The sequence below is a fragment of the Physeter macrocephalus genome, unplaced genomic scaffold (assembly GCF_002837175.3).
Source record: "Physeter macrocephalus isolate SW-GA unplaced genomic scaffold, ASM283717v5 random_27, whole genome shotgun sequence".
NCBI classification, from domain to species: Eukaryota; Metazoa; Chordata; class Mammalia; order Artiodactyla; family Physeteridae; genus Physeter; species Physeter macrocephalus.
This window is the reverse complement of record NW_021145313.1, coordinates 171644-188335: the sequence shown is the minus strand read 5'-3', so window position 1 is coordinate 188335 and position 16692 is coordinate 171644. Positions and strand designations below refer to the sequence as shown.

At 42.6% G+C, this 16692-nt stretch overlaps 1 protein-coding gene across 4 annotated transcripts in view; it reads left to right on the top strand.

Annotated features, from left to right (window-relative positions):
* The first annotated feature begins 1782 nt into the window (after positions 1-1782).
* Positions 1783-16692, top strand: part of OS9 (OS9 endoplasmic reticulum lectin) — a 30570-nt gene continuing 15660 nt past the window's right edge. For 2 of the 4 annotated variants that reach the window (XM_007115988.4, XM_007115987.4), the window contains exons 1-5: positions 1783-1978; positions 2405-2581; positions 3750-3813; positions 3944-4020; positions 4206-4304. In XM_007115988.4, coding sequence (XP_007116050.1) covers positions 1817-1978; positions 2405-2581; positions 3750-3813; positions 3944-4020; positions 4206-4304 — 579 coding nt within the window. In that variant the 5' untranslated portion in view covers positions 1783-1816. The remainder of the gene's footprint in view (positions 1979-2404; positions 2582-3749; positions 3814-3943; positions 4021-4205; positions 4305-16692) is intronic. The other 2 variants (XM_007115990.4, XM_007115989.4) reach the window with 1 other exon arrangement.

Here is a 16692-nt window from a genome sequence, read left to right as displayed (position 1 = left end):
CCCACATGCCGCGGAGCAGCTAGGCCCTTGAGCCATGGCCGCTGAGCCCGTGCGTCCGGAGCCTGTGCTCTACAACGGGAGAGGCCACAACAGTGAGAGGCCCGCGTACCGCAAAAAAAAAAAAAAAAAAAAAAAAAAAAATATATATATATATATATATATATATATATATTTGAAACCATTCTTTCTTGTCTTCTATCTTACAATGTTTTGATAAGCCTAACTGCTCTGATTCTTGATCCTTGTATGCAACTTGTCCTTTCTCTCTAGAAGCTCTTAGAATTGTTTGTCTGTGTCCAGTGTTCTGAAATTCTATAATGATGGATGTGGTGTGGGCCTGATTTGTTTTGCTATCAGTGTGCCCTTTCAATTTAGAGACTCAGTTCTCCATTTCAGGATAATACTTTAAAATAATTCCTGTGATTATTTCTTCCATTCTGAGTCTCTGTTCTTTTTGTGGAAATGTCATTATTCAGATGTTCAACTTGCTGGACTGACCCCTTGCTTTTTATTAATTTTCTCCTAAAGCAGAGCAAATTTGATTTTCAACTTTATCCTCCAGTCTTTCTACTGAATTTTTATATCTGCTATCATGGTTTTGATTTCCAAGAGCTCTTTTTTTCTTACCTGAATAGTAGTTACTTTTTAAAATAGTTTCCTGTTGTTGTCTTACACACACAATATATTATCTCTCCGAGGATCTTGATGGATTTTTTGTTTAATTTTCAGTTGCTTTTTCTCCCTTGCAATTTGTTTCCTCTAAGTTGCTCTTTTTCTTCTTGCTTGTTTTGGTTTCTTCCTTGTACATTAAATACTTTCCTTAAATGTTTTATGATCCTTGGCTGTCTGCTTATATTTTAGAATGAGGATATTAAAAAGCTGATTGGAAAGATTGTGTGAGGGCTGGGGCACGTAGGCCAAGGGCTTAACTGTAGGATTCCTTCACCTATTTCTTTAAGAGAAGCCTGATGAGAGTATCTTTGGGATTGGACAGATTCTCCAGATGAATTTTTCCAAAGATACAGTCATTTCATGTTTATGTTTGTTTAGGAATCAATTTCACAGGTTTGCTAAATCAGTTACCATTCCTCCATTTGCTTTCTAGCTTCTAAAATGTGGCTGCTGTTGTCTCCTTTCCCTGTCCCTTTGTTCCTACATGGCCTGGAGGATAATACGTGCATTCCCCACCTGCCCCTCTCCCCGCAGCTCCCAGTTTTCAACTGGAAGTCCCCATTATTTCTTTAGGATAATTTTATTAGACGACAACTGCAGGATCGCGCAGAAAGGTTTTGACAGAAATTACCAGATTGCCCTTAAGTTGTATGTATATGTGAAAAGAGGAATACTATTATATAATATTTGTTTTGCCACAAGTATTAAGCAGCTTTCAGGAGTATTGCGTGCACGCACCCATCTGCCTCAATCCTCCGTCTGGCGGCGGCCGGACACAATAAAAGAAACGGCTTAAAAAGCAATTAGAGATGCGCACAACAGCTGGGCCAGGACCGAGAAACACTGCTTAACTAGGCCTAGCTGGTAGACTGTGCCTCTCTGGAACTGATAGAGGGTGGGAGGGGGTCCGATGTCGTTGGTGATTGGTTGGCCTCTCTGACCAATCGTGCGCAGCGAGTGGTTTTGCTAATCGTCGTGATCCACCTCCTCGTGGGCTTTGGAGCCACATTGGCAAATGGGACTAGGGCAAGTAAGAGGGACAGAACATTTAGCCAATGACTCCTTGGGGCGTCGATGGGCGGGGTGAGGCCGCCGCCAGGTTTAGGGCGGAAGGAGTTGTTCTGGATCAGAAGGGGAACGGAAGATGGCGGCGGAAACGCTGCTGTCCAGTCTGTTGGGGCTGCTACTTCTGGGGCTCCTGTTTCCCGCAAGTCTGACCGGCGGTGTCGGGAGCCTGAACCTGGAGGAGCTGAGTGAGATGCGTTATGGGATCGAGATACTGCCGTTGCCTGTCATGGGAGGGCAGGTGAGGAGGCGTAGAGGGGACGAGGGTCCGGGGCAGAAGGGGAAGGGGGAGAAGGTAGAGGAAGAAGGGCAGCTGTGGAGTCTGTGGCGGGAGCCTAAGGAGAATCGGGAAGAGTTAAGCAGGGGTTTTATGAGGACTCCTGAGGGTCGTAATCAGAGACCCATTCCCTTGGGACCAGGGCCTGGGAGGGGTGGGGCTTCCCACTGTCCACTTCAGGTCCCAGTTCCTGATTGAAACACTCAGACTCCTCCCCCGTGGAGAAGTGGGAGTGCCCTCGCCCCTCACCCGCTGAACACAGCTGGAGGACTTGTGGCTCACTCTGTCTTGACTGGGCTCTTCCGCAGGATATGAAGAGGCATCTCGTTGTTCTCCCTGATCCCAACCTCTCTTTGCCTCCCTGCCCCCTGACCCCCACTTCTTTCCCAGAGCCAAGCTTCTGACGTGGTGATTGTCTCCTCTAAGTACAAGCAGCGCTATGAATGTCGCCTGCCAGCTGGAGCTATTCACTTCCAGCGTGAAAGGGAGGAGGAGGCACCTGCTTACCAAGGGCCTGGGATCCCTGAGTTGTTGAGCCCAATGAAAGATGCGCCCTGCCTGCTGAAGGTGAAAGGGACTGGGATGGAAGGAACTAGGGCTTGAAAACTATCAATTTGGGAACCATTGTGCCTGTGAATGAGGAGTGATGGGGAGGATCTGTTGGAATTAAGAAGGCCATTGAAGGAGTAGGCATATTGTACAGATAGGAAAGAAGCAAAGAATCCTGTAACCACTGATGACACTTGCTGAATGTAGAGGAGAGTTAGAAGAGCTCAGAATAAGGGTTAAGCTAAGATTGAGGTGCTAAAGAGGGTCAGTGTGGGGCAGTAGGGGCACTCCCCTAGAGAAGCCTTCCTGGCAAAGTCACCCCCTCCCCTGTCACTCTCTGCCCAGTATCCTATTTTATTTTCATCATGATGGCACTTTTCATGATCTGAAATCATCTTTTTTTTTTTTGAAATCATCTTTTTAACTGAATCGTCAGTTTATTCATTTTTGGTCTGAGTCCTAGCGCTAGAACATAAGTCTATGAAATCAGAGAATTTATCTTGTTCACAGCTGTATCCCCCGTGGCTAAAACAGTATAAGGGAGTTCAATTAATACTTTAATATTCTATGTTTCCCTGGTCTGAGTGCTTCAAGGATATCATGATTTCGTATCTTTATGGACGACAAAGGAGGATTTTTTTTTTTTTTGGCTGTGTTGGGTCTTAGTTGCTGCACGTGGGATCTTCGTTGAGGCACACGAGATCTTTCGTTGTGGCGCGCGGGCTTCTCTCTCTAGTTGTGGCATACGGGTTTTTCTTTTCTCTAGTTGTGGCATGCAGGCTCCAGGGCGCGTAGGCTCTCTAGTTTGAGGCACGCGGGCTTAGTTGCACCACGACATGTGGGATCTTAGTTCCCTGCCCAGGGATTGAACCCACATCCCCTGCATTGCAAGGCGGATTCTTTACCACTGGACCACCAGGGAAGTCCCCAAAGAAGGATTTTTTTATAAAAAGAGAAGAGTGGAAAGCCCACAGGTGCTAACCACTTAGGCTGTAGAGGTCTCTCTCCAAGTCACAGAAGGCAAACAGCCCTCCCTCCTCACCAAGAACCTGGAGGATTGAGTGCGGAAACAGAGGGAGATGAAAAGTAAATGAGAGGTTATATGTCTTGGAGCCAGGAGAGATTCTGGTTCCAAGAAGAGACATCTGTACTCCACCCCCCGATTGTTCATTTTTTTAATTGTCAGACCAAGGACTGGTGGACATATGAATTCTGCTATGGACGCCACATCCAGCAGTACCACATGGAAGGTGACTCCCGCCTACATTTTTCCTAAGCCCTCAGCAACCTGTCATGGAAGGTGACCTCCCTCCCCAGTTCCCTTTCCTCCTAGTCCTCTGAGGACAGGGTAACCATGCTTCACTGTGCTTTCTCTTGCAGATTCAGAGATCAAAGGTGAAGTCCTCTATCTCGGCTACTACCAATCGGCCTTCGACTGGAATGATGAAACAGCCAAGGTGGCAGGAGTGTGGCATTGGGAGAGAAAGGGGTCTGGGCTACAGACTGAGAGCCCTGATGAGAAGGGGAGGGTCAGGATTAGCTGACGTGTTTCTTGGGGTTTGGTGGCTATTAGGATAAAGTGCTCTTCTTCCCCCTTGCTGTCTTTCTCACACCCCTCCCTCCTGCCTGATGTCCTCCCCAGGCCTCCAAGCAGCATCGCCTGAAACGCTACCACAGCCAGACCTATGGCAACGGGTCCAAATGCGACCTCAACGGGAGACCCCGGGAGGCCGAGGTTCGGGTGAGTCTTGGGAGAGGGAAGTTGACCCTCCCCCAGTGACAACTCAGATTCTAAGGGAAGAGGGCAGGGTTGCGTGGTATAGTCAAGAGTTTCTCTCCCAGACCCGAAACTCTTAAGTTTAAGACTCATATTTCTAGCTTCGCATCACTGCCTGGATTTTCAGAGGCATTTCAAGTCAACATTTCCCAAATCCTCCCCTCTGAACCCCCAACCACACTTTTATCTGTGTTTCTCCTTTGTGTCACCTAAGCTGAGTGTCATTATTGACTCTTCCTTCTTCACTTTGTCCTCCTTTCATCATTTAACGACTCTGCAGTGAGGTCATGCTGGTGTAGGTACTGGGCTCTGCTCTGGGGGTACAGTGGTGAGCAGACACGCAGCCCCTGCCCTCATGGACTACGGTCAGGAGAGGAAGACAGAGATTAAAGAATCACAGAAATGAGCCTGTGATTACAAACTGAGAAGTGATATGGAGGAAAGGAATCAACAAAGTCAACAACAAACAACAACCAACTTTGTTGGTCAACAACAAAGTCCACTCGTTCTACTTCTAGACTTCTCTCACAACTCGCCTCTTCTTTCCCATGCTTGGTACCTTCATCTCGCTTGCATCACTGCCGACAGCCTCTTAACAAGTGTTCCCAATCCAGTAGTCCTTAACTGAGTTCAGGCAGACAGCTGTATGGTAGGCAGAGTTCCTCAGGTGATTCTAATGTGTATTCACAAACATAAACACCTGTAGAGAACGACATGACACAAGAATTATCTTTATGTAATACAGATTTGCACATGCAGCTGTGTGCTGGTAAATGCGGAACACCGGGATCACCAGGGTAGGGTGGGATGGTGGAGGGAGAAGCCCAGATGTAATGTTTGCCAGTATCCATGGTATAAATATCCCCATCATGGCAAAATTCATGCTATCACTGTGATGTCAATCATCTTGCAACATTCCTGAAAACTTACCAGTTGGCTCTGGTGAACTGGCCTGAGCTGGCTTCAGCACACCACTATGAGCAAGTGTCCCTTCTCTGCCGAGTTCTGGAAAGCCTTCAATAATTATGCCTCACACAAAGGATAAGATCCAAATACTTCAGCACAGACTGGGATGGTAGCAGTGGAGGTGGTGGGAAGCAGCCAGATTCTGGATATATTTTGAAGGTAGAGCCAAGATTTGTTGATGGATTGGATGTGAGGTGGAGTCAAGTATGACTCCAGGGATTTTAGCTTGAGCAACTGGGAGAATGGAATTTTCATTTACTCAAGTGGGAAGAAACGGGTTTGGAGGAGGAAACTAGGCTGGTGTTGGACATATGAAGGTCAAGATGCCTATTAGATATCCCAGTGGTGATGGTCACTTGGTAGTTGACTCTGTAATTCTGGAGTTCCGGGACGGGGTCTGGGTTGGAGATATAACATCTTACTGCGTTTCTGTCCACTGCCCTTCTTCCCGTCCTTTGAACCAGTGAGTCTCATTGTTAGCTCTGCCTAGCGCCATCTTCCCAGAGATCTTTGAATGGCTGGCTCCATCCTCTCAGGTTATATGTACCTATGACACCTCCACAGGGAGACCTAACATAGGCACACAGACACACACACCCTTCTGCCTTGATCCTGGTAAACACCTACAGTGTTTTATATTCTTCAATGCATATATCATTTCCTGAAATTAGCTTATTTTTTGAGTTTAATCTCTCTCTCTATCCCCACTAGAATGAGCTCCAGGAAGTCAGGGCCAATGTCTGTCTCATTTTATGCTGTAGCCTCAGTGCCTTCAACAGCGCCTGGCACCAAGTAGGTGCCCAGAGATTATTTACTGAATGAATGGAAGAAACGATAAGCCATTTCAAATGTCACTTTATTTTATGTGACCTTTCTTGGCTAGCCCAGAAAGTTTATTGTGTTCCCTCAGCGCTTCATATACATACAGCCACGTCCACATATATCCACGTCTTAGCCTGTTTGGGCTGCTGTAAGAAACTACTACAGGCTGGGTAACTTATAAACAACAGAAATTTATTTCTCACAGTTCTGGAAGCTGGAAGTCTGAGATCAGGGTGCCAGCATGGTTGGGGGAGGGCCCTCTTCCAGGTCTCAGACTTCTTGTGTCCTCACAAAGGAGCTCTGTGGGGTCTCTTTCATAAGAGCATTAATCCCATTTATGAGGGTTCCATCGTCATGACTTAAGCATCTCCCAAAAGTCCCACGGCCTAATACTATCACAGTGGGCATTAGGAATTCAATATATGAATTTTAGGAAGGCACAGACATTCAGACTATAGCAACCCACAGCATCCACACACATATATAATCTATTATAGCACTTGATTGCATTGTTTGTTTCTTTACTTGTCTGTACCTTCAGTAGGCCGAGAACTGAAGGCATTTTACTGACATCTGCTGAACCATATGCCCTGTGCTAAGCACTATAATAGACACTGGAGGTGAAATGGTGACTGAGAGACCTAGTCCTGCTCTCAGGAGACAGACATTAAATAAAGAGCCACAGGAAGCAGGATAAACTCTCTGATGGGTGAGGCACTTCTCACAGGGGAGCACACAGTAAAGGAACTAACCGAGTCCAGGTCAAGGGGAGGCCTCTGGAGGAGGTGACCTTTGAACCAGCAGTTGAAGGATGAAGAGTTAGTCCAGCAGCTACAGACCAGTGGGAAGGAGGGGCATTCCAGGCGGAAGGTACAGTGAGTGCGAAAGGCCTGGGGGCAGGAGGGATTGATAGCCGTTCCCAGTGACTGGAGGGAATTGTGGGAGATGAGGCTGGGCAGTCTTTAGGGGACAAGTCACAGGTCATGAAGCTCTGTAGCTGTGTTGAGGAGTTTGGACAATCTGAGAAACGAGGGGGAGCCAGTGAAGTATTTTGAGCAGAGTGGTGCCATATTCGGTGTTGGTTTTGAAGGCTCACTCTGGCTGGAGCATGGCAAATGATTGGGAGACCAGTGAGAAGGTGGTTGCAGTAATGCAGGTGAGAAAACAAGGTGGTCCAGGGGTGAAGACGTGTGAATTATTGGAGACATTTAAGGGGCAAAATCAATATAGTAAGATTCCCAGGTTTCTGGCTTGAGCAACTGGATGGATGGTGATTTGTTTTTGAGATGGGTACAGTGGGAAGAGGAGTAGGTTTGGTGAAGGAAGATGATGATTTTGATTTTGAATACAATGATTTTAGTGGCTGTAGGCATCCAAGTAGAGAAATCTGAGGAGGCTGTGGATCTGTGGGTCTGGAGCTGAGGAGAGAGATCTAAATTGAACCCAGAGTGCTGGAGCCATTGACATACTGTTAATAATTGAAGCCATGGTATGGATGAAATCCTCCCCTGCCCCCCGCCCAAGAAACAGGATATAGTGAGAAGTGGGACAGAACTGGGAGGAAGCCAGCATTGAAAGCCTGGGCAGAAGGGAGCTTTGCCAAGAAGAAGCGACCGGAAGGGAGACTGTGGTGACGTGGAACCCAGGAAGGACATGTCTCAAGGAGGGACTGGTCCGTGGTGTTGGCTGCACCTGAACCTTCAAGGAAGAGGAGAATTAAAAACTGCTTGTGGGTGATCATAGGACTTGTTATTTTAATAAAAGCAAAACAGGAGCATGGAAATAAAACTTCAGACTGTAGGGATGGGAACCAGATGAAAATTGGTAAGTCCTCTGCTCCCAGTCTCCCCTGACCAGTCCTTTGGTTGGACTCAGTGCCAGAGGTCACTGGCAGTCTCCACCAGAGCAGTTTCAGTGGCCTGGTGAAGCTGAGGTGTTGAGGAACGTGGTGAGGAACTGGGAATCTTTGAAGAAGTCTGGCTGTGAAGGGAAGGGAAAAGGCGAGCACTAGTTAGCAGGGCTGTGGGCTTGGGAAAGTGGGACTCTGTGCTTGTTGTTTCATGTGTTAAGATGGGAGCGTGTTTAAATGCTGGGTGGACTTAGTAGAAAGGAGGCCAGGTTGAGGTTCGGGAGAAAGAATGAGAAGAGAATGTGGGCAGGGCTAGGATCCTGAGGAGGCGGCTCTGTGGTTGTAACTAGAACAGAAAGATGGCATATTTGCTGGGGAGTCTGGAGGTTTTAGTGGCAGAAAGTTGAGGGTGTTCCTCTGTGGCTGCTTGTATATGTTGATGGGCCACCCAAGTTCGTAGCCTGAGTGACTGAGTGAATCCCCCACTCCAGGGCAGGCCTGGTGAAGTTTCATCTTCCCAGTGCCTTCTTGGCAGGAGCAGTGTGCACAGCGTTTGGTAAAAGTGCAGTTTCCGGGGAGTTTGGCAGCAATTGGTTAGCCATATGGAATTAAATAAATTTGGATCCCTATCTCAATTCGTACATTAAGTAAGATTTCAGAGAGATCTAAGATTTTTCCATTAAAATGTTTAATTATGAAACATTTCAAACATACAGAAAATAATGTCAAAGAGACCCATAAATCCACTGCCAAGTTAAACAGATGTTAACATTTTGCCATATTTGCTTCAGATCTGTTTTTTTTAATAGAAGGAATAAAATGCTAACGATATAGTAAAAGCCACCCTCTCATTTCTTCCCTCTCTCTCCTCTTCAGAAACAACCACAACCATCTCTATGCTTGCTTTATACTTTTATTAGTGCTACACATATCCCAGGCAATATATATATTTTGTGTTTTAAAGTTATACATCAGTATAGTTTTGCTTTTTCACTAATCGAGTTTTTTACCATTCTGTGGCGTGGCATGGAGATTCAGTTCAATGATTTTTTTTAAAAAAATTTATTTATTTATTTATTTATTTTTGGCTGCATTGGGTCTTCATTGCTGCGCGGGGGCTTTCTCTAGTTGCTGCGAGTGGGGGCTACTTTTCGTTGCGGTGCGTGGGCTTCTCATTGAGGTGGCTTCTCTTGTTGCGGAGCATGGGCTCTAAGCACGTGGGGTCAGTAGTTGTGGCTCACGGGCTCTAGAGCGCAGGCTCAGTAGTTGTGGCGCACGGGCTTAGTTGCTCCGCGGCATGTGCGATCTTCCCGGACCAGGGCTTGAACCGTGTCCCCTGCGTTGGCAGGCGGATTCTTAACCACTGCGCCACCAGGGAAGCCCTAAGATGGGTTTTTCTATATCTGTAAAATATGCTGTTGAGATTTTGATGGGGATTGCATTGAATATGTACATCACTTAGTGTAGTATTGCCGTCTTAGCAATATTATGTTTTCCAGTCCATGAACATGGAATGTCTTTCCATTTATTTGTATCTTCTATAATTTCTTTTAATAATGTTTTGTAGTTTTCAGTGTACAAGTCTTTCACCTCCTTGGATAAATGTACCCTAAGTATTTTTTTTTTTTGATGCTATTGTGAATGAAATTTTTTTTTTAATTTCCTTTTTGAATTGTTCATTGCAAATGTATAGATACAACTGATATTTGCATGTTGATTTTATATCCTGCATCTTTGCTGAATTTATTTATTAGCTCTAACAATTTTTTTGTTTGGGTTCCTTTGGATTTTCTTTTCTTTTCTTTTCTTTTTTTTTTTTTTTTCAGGAGAAGGAAGGATTTATTACTTGCAGCAAGTACGAAGGACAGGGGGGATCTTTCCAAAGCAGTGTCTCCCCGAACAGCAAAATTGGGGAATTTTTTAGCTAAGGGTACATGCATACTCATGAAGAGGCTTGAGTAGAGGAGATCAGCATAGAATTGAGGCAAAAGTGGACAGAGTTCAAGCTTTAGTTGATTGAAGTCAGGAAGGTCAGTATCATCATTCTGTCCTCTATCTGGGTGGGGGCCTTAGTTCCTGCAGAACTCAAAGACTGTATCAGATCGTTATGTATATCCTTTGAGGAGGAGCTAAAACTGCACCCCAGATGGGACTCAAACCCGCAGTCTTCCAAGTGAAACCACACAGCTCGTCTCAGGACTTAATGAAGCTCAGGTTCTTTACGTTTCAGAGCAGAAGGAATTCAGCAAGAGGGAAAGTGATAGGTAAGAAGTAGATTTATTAATATCCTTTGCAAAGAGGTTGCAGGAAAATGAGGCACAAGAGGCTGGTCATGTCCCAGGTCTCAGGCGAGTTCCTGGGATGGGCCATCAAGTGAGGGTCCTTGATTTTGTGCAGGAAAGAATTCAAAAAGCAAGCCATGGTAAAGTGAAAGGAGAGATACACATTCCATAGGCAGAATGTGGTCCATCTCAGAAGGCGAGCACGGCTTCCTTTGGATTTTCTATGTGTAATGTCATGTCACCTCTGAAACAGAGAGAAATTTACTTCTTCCTTTCCAATTTTGATGCCCTTTCTTTTTCTTGCTTAATTGCTCTGGTTAGAACTTCTAGTACTGTGTTAAATAGAAGTGACATAAAGTAGGCATTCTTATCTTGTTCCTAATATTAGGGGAAAGGCTCTCATTCATTCATCATTGAGTGTGACATTAGTGGTGGGGTTTTCATGTATGGCCTTTATCATGTTGAGCCATTCTCTTCTGTTCCTAGTTTATCAAGTAATTTTATCATGAAAGAATGTTGAAGTTTGTCAAATGCTTTTTCTACGTGAATTGAGATGATCATGTGGCTTTTTTCTGCATTCTATTATATTAATGTGATGTATTATGTTATATAGATTGATTTTTTTATATGTTGAACCATCTTTGCATTCCTGGAATAAATCCCACATAAATCATGATGTATAATGCTTTCAGTGTGCTGCTGAATTTGTTTTCCTAGTATTTTGTTGAGGAGTTTTGCATCTGTATTCACAAGGGATAGTGGTCTATAATTTTCTTTTCTTGTAATACCTTTGTTGGGCTTTGGTATCAGGGTAATGCTAGCCTCATAGAATGAGTTAGGTAGGCATTTTTAAATATATTCCATATTTAATTCCTTAGTTACTTACATTTTCTCTATAGCTTATCTTTTTCTTTTGTTTAGAATGTCTTAAATGTACTTTTAATTAACAAAATTTTTTTTCAGAACAAACTTTTTATTGAAGTATAGTTGATTTACAATGTTGTGTTAGTTTCAGGTATACAGCAGAGTGATTCAGTTATATATATATTTTCAGATTCTTTTCCATTATAGGTTATTACAAGATATTGAATATAGTTCCCTATGCCATACAGTAGGTCCTTATTGTTTATTTTATATATAGTAGTGTGTATCTGCTAATCCCAAACTTAGAATTGATCCCTCCCCCACCCCCTTTCCCCTTTGGTAACCATAAGTTTATTTTCTATGTCTGTGAGTCTGTTTCTGTTTTGTAAATATGTTCATTTGTATCATATTTTAGATTCCACATATAAGTGATATATGATATTTGTCTTTCTCTTTCTGACTTACTTCACTTAGTATGATAATCTCTAGGTGCATACATGTTGCTGCAAATGGCATTATTTCATTGTTTTTATGGCTGAGTAGTATTCCATTGTGTATATATACCACATCTCTTTATCCATTCATCTGTCAATGGACATGTAGGTTGCTTCCATGTTTTGGCTATTGTAAATAGTGCTGCTATGAACATTAGGGTGCATGTTTCTTTTTGAATTAAGTTTTATCTGGATATATACCCAGGAGTGGGATTGCTGGATCATATGTAACTCTATTTTTAGTTTTTTAAGGAACCTCCATACTGTTTTCCATAGTGGCTGCACCAATTTACATTCCCACCAACAGTATAGGAGGGTTCCCTTTTCACCACACCCTCTGCAGCATTTATTATTTGTAGACTTTAATGATGGCTATTCTGACTGGTGTGAGGTGATACCTCATTGTAGTTTTGATTTGCATTTCTCTGATAATTAGCAATGTTGAGCATCTTTTCATGTGCCTATTGGCCATCTGTATGTCTTCTCTGGAGAAATGTCTATTTAGATCTTCTGCCCATTTTTTGATTGGGTTGTTTTTTTGATATTGAGCTGTATGAGCTGTTTGTATATTTTGAAAATTAAGCCCTTGTTGGTCACATTGTTCGCAAATATTTTCTCCCATTCCATACGTGGTCTTTTCGCTTTGTTTATGGTTTTCTTTGCTGTGCAAAAGCTTTTAAGTTTAATTAGATCCCATTTGTTTATTTTTGCTTTTATTTCCACTTCTCTAGGAGACGGAGCCAGAAAAAATTTCTGTGATTTATGTCAAAGAGTGTTCTGCCTATGTTTTCGTCTAGGAGTTTTATAGTATCTGGTCTTTTTTTTTTTTTGGCCGCGTTGGGTCTTCGTTGCTGTGGGCGTGCTTTTCTCTAGTTGCGGCGAGCAGGCTTCTCATTGCAGTGGCTTCTCTTGTTGCGGAGCACAGGCTCTAGGCGTGTGGGCTTCAGTAGTTGTGGCATGTGGGCTCAGTAGTTGTGGCTCGCAGTCTCAGTAGTTGTGGCGCACGGGCTTAGTTGCTCTGAGGCATGTGGGATCTCCCCAGACCAGGGATCGAACCCATGTCGCCTGCATTAACAGGCGGATTCTTAACCACTGTGCCACCAGGGAAGTCCCAGTATCTGGTCTTATATTTAGGTCTTTTATCCATTTTGAGTTTATTTTTTGTATATGGTGTTAGAGAATGTTCTAATTATTTCACATGTAGCTGTCCAGTTTTCCCAGTACCACTTGCTGAAGGGACTGTCTTTTCTCCATTGTATATTCTTGCCTCCTTTGTCATAGATTAATTGACCATAAGTGCATGGTTTATTTCTGGGCTTTCTGTCCTGTTCCACTGATCTATGTGTCTGTTTTTTTTGGTGCCAGTACCATACTGTTTTGATTACTGTAACTTTGTAGTATTGTCTCAAGTCAGGGAGAGTGATTCCTCTATCTCTGTTCTTCTTTCTCATGATTGTTTTGGCTATTTGGGGTCTTTTGTGTTTCCATACAAATTAAAAAATTTTTGTTCTAGTCCTGTGAAAAATGCCACTAGTATTTTAATAGGGAAAGCATTGAATCTGTAGAATGCCTTGGGTAGTATGGTCATTTTAACAATATTCTTCCAACCCAAGAACACGATATATCTTTCCATCTGTTTGTGTCAACTTCACTTTCTTTCATCAATGTCTAATAATTTTTGGAGTAAGTCTTTTGCCTCCTTAGGTAGGTTTATTCCTAGGTATTTTATTGTTTTTGATGCAGTGGTAAATGGGAGTGTTTCCTTAATTTCTTTTTCAGATTTGATTTCTTTCATCAGCATCTTATAGTTTTCAGAGTACAGGTCTTTGCCTCCTTAGGTAGGTTTATTCCTAGGTATTTTATTGTTTTTGATGCAGTGGTAAATGGGATTGTTTTCTTAATTTCTCTGATATTTCATTGTTAGTGTATAGAAATGCAGCAGCTCTCTGTATATTAGTTTTGAATCCTTAATTCCAATATGATTAAAATTTTCAGTCTTTTTCTTTATAGTTTGTACTTTGGATCTTTTATTAAATACTTTTCTATTCACCTATATTTTTCAAGTTTTAGAAGATTTCTTATTATATTTCGGACTTTAATTCAATCAAAAATTTAATGTATAGTGTAAGCTTGGGACCTAAATATACCTAATTTCCATCAGGATAACCAGTTGTCCCAGCATCATTTATTGAGGAATCTGCATTTCCTCTCTGATTTGTAGCACCACCTCAGCCATTTATCAGGTTCAAATATATGTGTGCACTTTCTTATTGGCTTCTCTTTTGTTTTAAAAGTCTGTCTATTACTAAGTTTTGTTATCTGATAATATGCATTTTCCTTTGTTCTTCAAAACCATCTGGGCTATTATTGGATAAGTTCTGTGAAAAACTCTTTTGGGAATTTTAATTGGAAGCATGTTGAATTTTAGATTAATTTGGAGAGAATTGATATTTTATGATATTGAGTCTTCATATACTATGAACATGAGGTTTACTTCTTTTTATTGTCTTGTACTTTAGTAAGATTTAAATTTTCTCTGTGAAGCTTTCGTATATCTTATGTGAGGTTAGTCCTAGATACCTTGTAGCTTTTGTTTATTTGTGTCTTGTGTGTATATGTACATGTTTTAAGCATACAGGCACCTTATAGTTTTTGATGCAATTGTAAATGGCATCTTTTAAAAAATTACATCTTACGATTGGTTGTTGCTGGTGTATGGTCACATTAATTGATTTTATGTATTGGTCTTGTATTTCAGCAACTTTGCTGAACTCTCTCATTTCTAATAGTTTGCAGATTCCCATGGATTTTCTGTATAAATAATCATGTCATCTGCAAATAGGGACAATTTTGGTTTCTTCCTTTCTAATTCATATACATTTCATTTTCCTTATACTTACAGGGCAATAGAAATGGTGATGATGGCCATTTTTGACTTGTTCCTGACTTTAAAGGGAGTGCTCCTGAAGTTACACTAGTTTTTTAAAATATTTTATTTATTTATTTAGCTGTGCCAGGTCTTTTTTTTTTTTTTAGTTGCGGCACGCAGGATCTTTGTTGTGGCGTGCAGAATCTTTAGTTGCGGTGTGCGTGATCTTTTTTTTTCTTTTTTTTTTGGCTGTGTTGGGTCTTCACTGCAGGGTGTGGGATTCTCATTGCGGTGGTTTCTCTTGTTGTGGAGCATGGGCTCTAGGCACGCGGGCTTCAGTAGTTGTGGCGCAAGGGCTCAGTAGTTGTGGCTCATGGGCTCTAGAGTGCAGGCTTAGTAGTTGTGGCTCATGGGCTTAGTTGCTCCATGGGTTGTGGGATCTTCCCGGACCAGGGATCGAACCCGTGTACCCTGTATTGGCAGGCAGATTCTCAACCACTGCGCCACTAGGGAAGTCCCCGTGTGGGATCTTTAGTTGCGGCATGCAGGATCTTTTTTCATTTGCAGCATGCAGGATCTAGTTCCCTGACCAGGGATCAAACTTGGGCCCCCTGCATTGGGAGTGCAGGGTCTTTATTTATTTATTATTTTAAAAAAATTTTATTTACTTTATTTACTTATTTTTGGCTGCGTTGGGTCTTCATTGCTGCACACAGGCTTTCTCTAATTGCGGTGAGTGGGGGCTACTCATCCTTGCGGTGCTCAGGTTTCTCATTGCGGTGGCTTCTCTTGTTGTGGAGCATGGGCTCTAGGCTCACGGGCTCAGTAGTTGTGACTTGCAGGCTCTAGAGCGCAGGCTCAGTAATTGTGGTGCACGGGCTTGGTTGCTCCGCAGCATGTGGGCTGTTCCCAGACCAGGGCTCAAACCCGTGTCCCCTTCACTGGCAAGTGGATTCTTAACCACCATGCCACCAGGGAAGCCCACGCAGGGTATTTAACCAAGGTTTTTGTTTTGTTGTTTTTAAATAAATTTATTTATTTACTTTTGGCTGTGTTGGGTCTTCATTGCTGCATGCGAGCTTTCTCTAGTTGTGGAGAGCGGGGGCTACTCTTTTGTTGTGTGCACAGGCTTCTCTTGTTGTGGAGCACAGGCTCTAGGCACGGGGGCTCAGTAGTTGTGGCACGCGGGCTCTAGAGTGCAGGCTCAGTAGTTATGGCGCATAGGCTTAGTTGCTCCACGGCATGTAGGATCTTCCCGGACCAGGGCTCAGACCCGTGTCCCCTGCATTGGCAGGTGGATTCTTAACCACTGCGCCACCAGGGAAGCCCGTGAGTGCAGGGTCTTAACCACTGGACCACCAGGGAAGTCCCTTTAGTTACGCTATTAACATATTTTCCTGTAGGCTTTTTGTAGACACTCTTTATCAGGTGAATGAAGATCCATTCTATTCCTAATTTGCTGAATATTTTCATGATGCAAAGCTGTGGAATTTTAACACATGTTTTTCTGTATCTATTAAGAGGGTCCTGTGGTTTTTCATCTCTGTTTTTTGATATGGTAAATTAAAGTAATTTATTTTCTAAGGTTTTTTACCCTTGCATTTCTGGGATAATCCATCGTCATGAACTATTCTTAACACATTGCTATGTTCAGTCTCCTAATACGTGATTTTTACAGCTATTTTCATGTGTGAATTGGTCTATAATTTTCTTTTTTTGTATGGTGCTTACCTTCTTTTGGTATCAGGTAATATTAGTTTCATAAGTGCCTTGAGAAGCTTCCCTCTTTCTCTGTTCTCTGAAATAGTTTGCTAAGATAGGAATTCATCTGTTCTTTAAAGGTTTGGGAGAACTCTGTAAAACTGCCTCATCCCCACAATTCACCACAATATTGGTATATTGTGGGCATGGTTTTTACTACTGTTTTAATTTACTTAATGATAATAAAATTTTTTAGGTTTACTATGTCATGAAGCATTAATAAATTATAAATTCTTAGGCCATTATTTCATTCCTAAATTTTCAAGTGTATTAGCATAAACTTAGTGTTTTATTTTTATTTAAAATCCGTTTTTGTAGATATACCCCCCTTTTTAAAATTAATTAATTTATTTTTATATATATTTAAAATTTTTGGCTGTGTTGGGTCTTCGTTTCTGTGCGAGGGCTTTCTCTAGTTGCAGCAAGCGGGGGCCACTCTTCATCG